The sequence below is a fragment of the Mus pahari genome, chromosome 6 (genome assembly GCF_900095145.1).
Source record: "Mus pahari chromosome 6, PAHARI_EIJ_v1.1, whole genome shotgun sequence".
NCBI lineage: Eukaryota > Metazoa > Chordata > Mammalia > Rodentia > Muridae > Mus > Mus pahari.
The window spans coordinates 86230035-86239472 of NC_034595.1; the positions used below are offsets into that span (position 1 = coordinate 86230035).

A 9438-nucleotide genomic window follows, 5' to 3' on the forward strand; every position below is an offset into this window, starting at 1 on the left:
ATGGTGGCTCACAACCATCTGTAATGAGATCTGATGCCCTCTTCTGGTGTGTCTGAAGATAGTTACAGTGTACTCATATACATAAAATAAATAAATCTTAAAAACAAACAAAAAATTTTGCTTTCATCTAGCAAGGACCAGACAGAGGGACTGTTTATGAAAAGATAGCTACGGGACAACATCTAAGTTTCTTTTATAAACCTAAGTAAGTTTTCCTTACATAACTCAACTCACTCACATATCAAACCGGGCTTCATTTTTCACTCTTACAGGAAGACTAAAACATTACACAAAAACTCTCAAGGACTCAGTCATAAAAAGTCTTTGAAAAGGACTAGGGCTTATTTGCAATTAAAGGCCCCGCTGACTGTAAAGTACAAGGGTTCATCTGTGTTACTGATGGCTGGAGACTGTCACTAGACTTTAGGCTGCTGCAGTCACAACATGCTGTCCTCTGGCCAAGCATTACAAGAGTGCACCCGTCATATACTTCCGTGTTTGAAAAACTCACTACAGTCTTGCATATTTGTTCTGCTCAAGCTCAACCTTTAATTGCTTACGTGTAACCACCTCTTCTTTTTCCCTCTTAGTGTATGTAGATCTCGGGCAACCGCTCCCCCAGTGTTTCTATACCGCACAAACACCTAACTCACTCCCTTCAGTTTTTAATGATATGCACCTGCGTCATCTACCACCTGGTCACCACCTTCAAAAATCAAAATAAAGCAACTGCTTTGGTTGTTCAACAAGAGAACCACGGGGAGCACTGGCGAGTCCTCCCAGGTCCCGACCTTGGTTCCGCCTACTTGCAGCTGTCATCTCTGCTGTTTATTCAGGTTTGCTTTGATTTATTCTTCTCCCACACACACAAGTAAAGAGCCGAGCTGTGTGCTGGTAAGATTCAGTGTTTGTATTATACCCGGTGAGTGACAGTTTTGCAACTCTATTGCAATGAGAATTAAATGTTCTTCTTAAACAGACACACATTTACACACGCACACACACATGCACGCATGCCTATTATCACCATCACCACAAAAAAACCAAAAAAACCTTGGGAGACTGTTGGGCTTCTTGCTTAGAGCTGTATTGTAGAGAAAAAAGAAACAAAACTCCATCAGGGGTGTGCATGTGGTGCGCTCTGGGGTTCATACCTGGCCCTAGTTCCAATATTGTTTCTTGTTCGAACAATACTCAAATTTAAGTGTTCTTATTCTAATCTGTCTTATTTACCTACATTAGGCAGTGACTTTCATGAGTTCATGATTTTGTATTTTAAATAAGAGGAAAAACTCAGCAATGCTAATTGATGTGCCTGGTGTCCTAGCTATTCTGGAGGCTGAAACAGGAAGATCTGAAGTGCCAGACCTGGGCTGCAGTGATGGCCCAGTGGTTAAGAACACTGGAGGCTCTTCTAGAGGACCAGGGCTTAATTCCCAGCACCCACATGGCAGCTCACAACTATGGGTTTTTGTTTTGTTTTTTAATTTATTTTATGTAAGTACACTGTAGCTGTCTTCAGACACTCCAGAAGAGGACATCAGATCTTGTTACAGATGGTTATGAGTCACCATGTGGTTGCTGGGATTTGAACTCTGGACCTTCTGAAGAGCAGTCAGGTGCTCTTACCCACTGAGCCATCTCACCAGCCCAGCTCACAACTATGTAATGTCAGTTTCTGGGGACCTGACAGCCTCTTCTGGCCTCCTGGGCATAAGGCACCCACACATGCAGTATACTACAGGCAAAACACCCACACACATAAAATAAACGAATATATTTTAAAAGGGACCCGGAGTCAGAATTCTTGCCTTTAATCTCAGTCCTCACAGGGAGGTGGATCTCTGAGTTCAAGGCCAATCTAGTGTATATTGAGAGTCCCAGGTCAGCTAAGGCTACATCATGAGACCATGTCTCAAATTAATTTAAATGTTTAAAGGGCTGTGGCATTACTTAGTGATAGCACGCTTGCCTAGGGTTCCATTCCTAGTATCATCAAAACTTTAAAAAAAAAAAAAAAAAAAAAGAAGCTAATTGATATTCTTCACACTAATACTTGGTACTGACCACTGAGCTCTTGTGAGCCAAGTCTCACAAAAAAAGCAACAGAACTAAAAGCGCCTAAGAAATTCACAAACACATGCTCTGCACTAAATTTAGATTTCGGCTAAATCATACTCCGATGGTTTGTAATCATATCCATCGGAAACTCATCTCCCCTCTGTGTCCCGGCCTCTCACCTAGCAAGCCTATCCTAGTTTTCTGCTCTGCTTGATACAAATCTTGACTCCCCTGCCTTAATCACACTTCCCACACTGCCTAACTCACTTCCCGGAGACTCATTCCCTACTCCGGAAACACCGGAAAAGGAGAAGTGGAGCCTCCTCTGCCGGGGAAGCAGGGGGAAGGGGAAGTCTTGCTCACCAACCCCCCTCCTGGCTTCTAGGCACCCCTCAGGCATCCTTCCAAAACAACCTGATGTCCCTTTCCTGTCACTAGTGCACTAGGCATCCCCTGTGCTCAGGCTCCCATCTCACCCTCATTCTGAGCTCCTGTCAGAATTTTATATTTAACCAAATCATCACCTTGGTACTGGGCAGAAGCAGCCTGCGTTAGGTCTCCAGAAACAGCCCAGGGTAAAAGGAGCAGGGCAGTTTCCATTAACCTCACAGTTTACACTATTTCCAAGCTCTAAGTCCCCCTCTGGACACCCCAAATGAGCAAAGCAGTTAGACCAGGGAATGCTGTCTTTCTTTTTACAGTGAGTCTTTAGGTCAATGGTTTGATCTCGGCACCACTTTTCTATAGAAAATGGACTGAAAGCACTGAAGTCTGCCCTTGAAACTAAACATAAAACACTCCCACTTCGGACTGGCAGCAGGATCCGCTCACACCTCCCCAAATGGGCCAAGGAAGAGGTGGGCAGACAGCAGGCCAGCGGGGGGGGGGGGGGGGGGGAGAAGTCCCCAGAGAACAAAGCCTGTGAAAATAAATGCACACACTAACACACTAAAGCCCAGGCTGGAGCTTACAAGGCTCAGCCTCAGCTTGTCAGGATCTGATGATCTGGCTCCTCCCTTCAGAGACCCAGCTGCTCCTGAGGGACTTCACAAGTGATGTCTAAACTCCTTCGCAGCTACCTCTAACCTACCTAGTTCCCTACGTTTTCAGGGTTAAGTTCAAGCCTACTTCGATCTTTATGTCTAGCTAACTTACCATGAACTATATTTGACGCCATAAGCACATAGCATCTTGCCATTTGTTTTGTGGTATTGGGGATCAATCCTAGGACCTACAAGCTAAGCAAGACCTCTACTCCCCAGGTACAACCCAGTCCTCTCTGGGACAGGTTATCTATCACCACATGGTCCAGGCTGGCCTTGAATTCACCCTGCAGATTATCGTCCTATAAAAACCCCTCCCAATTCCAGAAGCTTGGGACTACTGCAGACATAATAACCTAATTCAAAACGGTAGTACATAAAGTTTAAATTATGACCCATAAAACTAAGTCCTGTAGAGAGATTACCTCCTACTTAGATAAGAAATACACCACTTCATACAGATGCAGCCAATCAAAGTGGAGAAACACTGGTGTTAACACAAACTGGGCTCATGAAATCAAAACAAAACTCCAAACTCCTGATTACTCTCCATCTGTGTGTAATCCCTGCACTCTGGAGGCTGAGGAGAGAAGACGGCCACAAATTTAAGGCTAGCCTGGGCTACAGAGTAAGGCCCTGTCTGAAATGACTATATAAATAAAAAGAGGGTGACGACATCAGGTACACAGGTCAGTAATCACCTCTCTGCTCCTTTCATTTGTGGTTCCTGAGTTAATATTTATTCACCTTTACAAAAACAGGAATCTGCCGGGCGGTGGTGGCGCACACCTGTAATCCCAGCACTTGGGAGGCAGAGGCAGGTGGATTTCTGAGTTCGAGGCCAGCCTGGTTTACAAAGTGAGTTCCAGGATAGCCAGGGCTATACAGAGAAACCCTGTCTCGAAAAACAAAAACAAAAACAAAAACAAAACAAAAACAGAAATCTTGGACCCTAACTACAGATACAGCCAAGAAGATACATTGGTAGAAAATGTGGCAGATACACGAAAAGATCATAAGTACTAAACTATGAAGGAAAAAGAGGTACGTAGGGCTGGAGAGATGGCTCAGCGGTTAAGAGCACTGACTGCTCTTCTAGAGGTCCTGAGTTCAATTCCCAGCAACCACAAGGTGGCTCACAACCATCTGTAATGGGATCTGATGCTCACTCTCTTCTGGTGTGGTATGTTGCTCAAGGAGAACAGAGACAGCCTGGGCTATGTAGGGAGTGCAAGGCTAGCTTAGATACAAAGGGAAGACCAGTCCTAAAGCCAAAAAAAAAAAAAAAAAAACAAAGACAAAAAAGAGGGAGGAGTTGTTTCCAATTCAAAGGACAGGGGGCTGGCAAGATGGCTCAGCGGTTAAGAGCACTGACTGCTCTTTCTGAAGGTCCTAAGTTCAAATCCCAGCACCACATGGTGGCTCACAACCATCTGTAATGAGATCTGACGTCTGACGCCCTCTTCTGGTGTGTCTGAAGACAGCTACAGTGTACTTATATATAATAATAAATAAATTTAAAAAAAAAAAAAAAGGACAGACAAGACATACACTAACAGCAACAATGCTGGAGAGATGGCCAGGGGTCGAGTGCTCGCTCACTGCTGGTAGTAGCCATGCAGCAGGACCTGGAGAGGATCAGAGTTCAATTCCCAGCATTCGTGTTGGACTGCAAACACCACCAAACTCTAGCTCCAGGGGATCTGACATCCTCTTCTGAACACAAGGTCACCTGCAAACGTGTGCATATATATACCACATGCAGATGTGGACATACATACCAGGCAGACAGCTGAGTCATTGCAAGCTTTGCAAGGCTGGCTCCTGAGTTCAAGCTCCAGAACTGGTGAGGTAGGAGAGAATTAGCTCTCGAACGTTCCTCCATGGCCTCCAAAGGTATGCTACCCCATACACAGGCACACAATGAGTGCATTTTTTTTTTTTTTAACACAGAAAGTTTTCAGCTACATAGTGGTAACTCACATCTACAAATCCAGCACTTGGGTGGCTGAGGCCATGAGTTTGAGATGGTGTGAGCTCCAGAGTTATTTCAGACCAGTCTAAGATCCTATGTCCAAAAGGAAAACCAACAACAAAGTTTTCAGCTACAAACTCGGGGTACTCTGTGAAACACTTAACACTGTTTAGCCTGTCACCCTGGATAACCAGTTTCTGCCCCTCATGGCTTTCAAAAATAACTCTATTTCTAAGAGTATTTTCTCCAGGTGCATTTCCCACATCCAGGGTTTGAAAAGAAATCACCAGTCTTTGCCATCATCTCCTTTTCTTTCTCCTTTCAAAAAACCAACTGGATCTGTATCAGCGTCAAATTGGCCTATACTAAAGCACAGAAGGGTAAAGATCATTTCACAAACTAAAAGAAAAAAAAAAGCTCGAGAGAAAACAAATTGCCCAGGATAGCCCAGCTAATGGGCACAGAACTATATGGCTGACTTCTGACCTCCAAGGCCTGTAAACTCAGTGGTTCCAACTACAAATATGGACCACTGGGAAGGGGTATGCCAGTGACTCAGCTTTGGGAAAACGCACCCCACCCATCTCCTTATTAAGTATTAAGTCAACACTGAGTAGGGCATAAGGCATCTGTCACATCCCTTCCAAGAGAGACAGTGTGTCTGTGCTGCTGAAAGGTTACACATGGGGCCTTGCCCATGCTAGGCAAATGTGCTACCACTGTGCTACATCATCTCCAATCCCCTAGTTTTTAAACATTTCTCTTGCCATAATTTATTGGTCAGGACCTCCCAAAGCACGCTGAGCAGAAGCTATGAAATGTAGTATCTGTGTGATTGTTGTGTTTGCTGTTGATTTTGAGACTGGTTTTCTATGCAGCCCTGGCTAGCTTGGAACTCACTATGTAGACAAGGCTGGCCTCCAGCTCAGAAGTTTGGCTGCCTCTGCCTTCCAAATGGTTTATAATTCCAAGTTGTTTAACACCTCTAAGGTTTTACCATTAAGCACTACTCTTCAGACTAGTATTATACTTCAGAGGTCGGTTTTATGGTTTTGCTTGGCTTTGTTTAGTTTATCAAAGCTCCTTCCTGCCGGACATGATGTTTCACACCTATAATCCCAGCCTAAGGCCGCCTGAACTGCATTATGAGTTCCAAGACAGCACAAGACAGAGTAAGACCCTGTTCTCAGAAAAATAGAGAGGGCAGACATCACTATCTCTGGCCTAGCGTCTTCCCTTCTTTGTGCTGTTTTCCACGACCCTCTCCCCATTTCTTCTGGTTCCTTCCTACGTGCCTCAAAAGTATTGTCTGCCACCTCCAGTCGCAGACATTGTGATATTTTGAGAGTCCTAAGCCTTTTTCCTCCTAATGCTGCGACTGTTAAATGCAGCTCTTCATGTTGTGCTGACCCCCAACAGTAAAATTATTTTTGGTACTACTTCATAACTGTAACTTTGCTACTGCTATGAATTGTAATGAAATTGTGTTTTCCAATAGTCTTAGGTGACCCCTATAAAAAGGTCGTTAGACCTTTCAAAGGGGTCTTGACTCCCAGTTGAGAACCGCTGCTCTAGACCAAAAAAAAAAAAAATTTTTTTTTAAACCAACAACTAAAAGAAAACACTAAGACAAACATTGTCACCACCCTGCAGATTTTTGCCTTCCATCTCTGGAACACATCCTTCCATAATTTCCGCTCTTTCAAATTAAAACTAAGAAAGGGCAGAACTAGTACTGGATGCCTATTGGACTTCTAGTGTTGCCAGTTTCAACCTAAGCCTGGCTATTTAGTGGCTAACAGAACGTCAGGGTTTCGAAGGAGGCTCAGTAAAGCAGGAGAACCCAGATGTTTGTTGCGTTAACTTTTCCCTCCTTCACTATGCCAAGAACAGTCAGAGAAGTGTTTCTTGGCTAAGAAGGCAGCTCCAGCTTCTACAAACTGAGGAGGGAAAGAGGAATGAACCTTTTTAAGAACTCAGGTTTTCTTTCAAACCAAATGCGCTTGCCTGCCGAGGTGGCAAGAGCAACGAGAGCGGCCAAAAGGTTGCATCATGTGAAAACAGGCGCGCTAGAGAAAAACAAGAAAACCAGATGGTGGTAAAACACCGGACAGAAAAACCCAAGTCGGGAATCTCCGTATTTTCCGGAAGCCTTGGGGCATCCACCCTTCTTTTCGCTTTTTCTTTTCTTTTCCTTTTTTTCTTCTTTGCAATTAGTTGTCTGGGTTTTGGGTGTGTGTCCGGAGGCTCACATTTGTAACCCAGGCTGGCCTCGAACTCGAGGCACTTCTCAAACCTCTACTGCTGGGTCGTAGCCTAGTCACCACGCCCGCATTAAAAAAAAAAAAAAATTCTCCCCTCCCCCATAGGGGAGGAAGGCTGGGTGGAGGGGTGGAGGGTCCCTCCTATCCCGGGCTTGCCCTGGGTTTACTAAGTAGCCAAGGCTGGCTCTGAACTCCGGATCTTCCCCAGACCACTTTTCCCAACTGCTGGGTTTACGGCTCCCGGGTCCCTCCGCCCCTTTACTTTATTTAACATTGTATCGAAGTTAAAGTTTCAGTTTCACCCGGGCCAAACGCTAGCCTTCCAGTAAATTGCACGAGCCATCAGCCTGGCGGCCGGAGGCTGGGGCTCGCGGCGGGGTGGGGTCGGACAGGGCGAGGAGGGTGACAGTACCCACGCGGCGCAGTTGAGGCGCGTCCCGCCCAGCGGAGTCGCCTCCCTGTCGCCGCGCCCGCGGGATCCGCCAGGGTCCCGCTGCGAGGCGGGAAGGCGCGGAGCCCAGACAATGGGACTGAGCGCGGGAGGTCCGGCGCCGCCTCGGGACGCGGGGATGCCGCGTGGGGGCGCTTCGGGGTGCGGGGACACCAGCCCGGGTCGCTCGGGACGGTGAGCGCTCACCTTGACGAAGAGCTCGATGAGGGGCTCTTTGTCCTCCTCCTTCAGCCCGTTCAGGGGCATCGACAGCGCCATGGCCGGTTGGGCTGGGCTCCGCGGACGGCGGCTGCGGCTGTGGCTCCGGGGCTGCTGTGGCTGCGGGTTCCCGCCGCTGGCTCGCCCGCTGACTCGCTCGCTGGACAGTCCCGGCGTCTGGCTGCCCGTGGCCTCAGATCCTCAGCACCGCCTCACGCCTCGCGCGCGACTCTGAGGGGGTTGCGGTCCCGGCCGCTTCAAACCGCTGGGCGGAGCCCTGTGGGCGGGGCGTGGGCGGAGCAGTGGCCCGGCGCCTTAGGATCCTGCGGGGGTTAGGGGGAATGGGCGGGCCAGAGCTGGGGGCGTGGCCTCAGGCGAGGAAGAGGGCGGAGCGCTCCAACCTCCACCGTTGGACTACTAGGGAGCCCGGAGGGCGCTGGGGGCGCGGCCTAGGCTGGGCAGCGCGGATTGGCCGGGCGGTCCCCCCAGCCACGCCCCTCAGGGGGCGGGAGGGAAAGGTCCGGAGAGCCGGAGCCTGACACCGCCTCCCTCCGCGGCGCAGCTGCTGTTGGTTGGGTGCCAGGTGACCTCATGCGGCGGCCCGCCCCGCGCCCTCTCCCCGGCTGCAGCCGCAGGGACTCATCGTCCCCTCCCGTTCCCGGGGCGGCGGCCTTCTCGGCTCCTTGTGTTAGGCGCGGCCGCCTTTTCCTGGAAAACTTTTGCGAAAGTTTTCATGTCCTTAAGAACTTCTTTCTCCTTCTGACCGCGGATCTCCTTTCGTGACCCTTCTCTATTTGAAATTAAGATACTCAAAAGTTCTTATAAAGTCTTCCTGTGTCCCGGGCTCTGAATTAGGCCAAAACGGTAGGACAGCGTCCCGCTCCAGCACAACTGTATTTGAGGCAGCGCCAGACTCCTAAAACGTTATCCGTGCTGTTTTGCCCCACCTGGACCGATTCCTGTCTTCCGTTCACCTGGAGAAGTTTAATGAGTCGCCTGAGTGCCACTCAGCGCGCAGGGGCCAGAGTACTTACACCCTGAGGGCAGGGGCCTGAGACACGCGGTCTACTGCGGAATGCCTGCAGTGAATGTCACCTCTGGCAAACTTGCCTTCTGGCTTTCCTTAATCTGCTCATTCTGTGGTACCTCCCAGGTGAGGGTGATGAGTGAGTTGAAAGGCTAAATTGGGGGCTGGAAGCGGGGGAAGGGGGGTCCCGGTTATCTCGAATCCTCTGCCTAGTGTGGATCAGAGTGCTTCAACAAATTGGAGTGATGTGGAAAAATGCGGTGCAACCTGCAACTTTATCCTCACTCAACCCGATCTCCAAGTTGCTAGATTCTGTGAGAAGGATGCTGTGCCCTAGCAATTAGATCCAGCAGTGCTCCGGAGTAAGGCTGTTTTAAGTTCACAGTTTGGCAGTGGCCTTAAACACCCGAAACCTCGGC

General features: G+C 48.4%; 1 protein-coding gene across 1 annotated transcript in view; it reads right to left on the reverse strand.

Annotated features, from left to right (window-relative positions):
- Positions 1-8239, reverse strand: part of Clic4 (chloride intracellular channel 4) — a 60703-nt gene extending 52464 nt beyond the window's left edge. Inside the window, exon 1 of the mRNA XM_021200090.2 lies at positions 7981-8239. Within this exon, the coding sequence (XP_021055749.1) occupies positions 7981-8052 (72 nt within the window). The 5' untranslated portion in view covers positions 8053-8239. The remainder of the gene's footprint in view (positions 1-7980) is intronic.
- Between the last annotated feature and the right edge of the window lie 1199 nt (positions 8240-9438).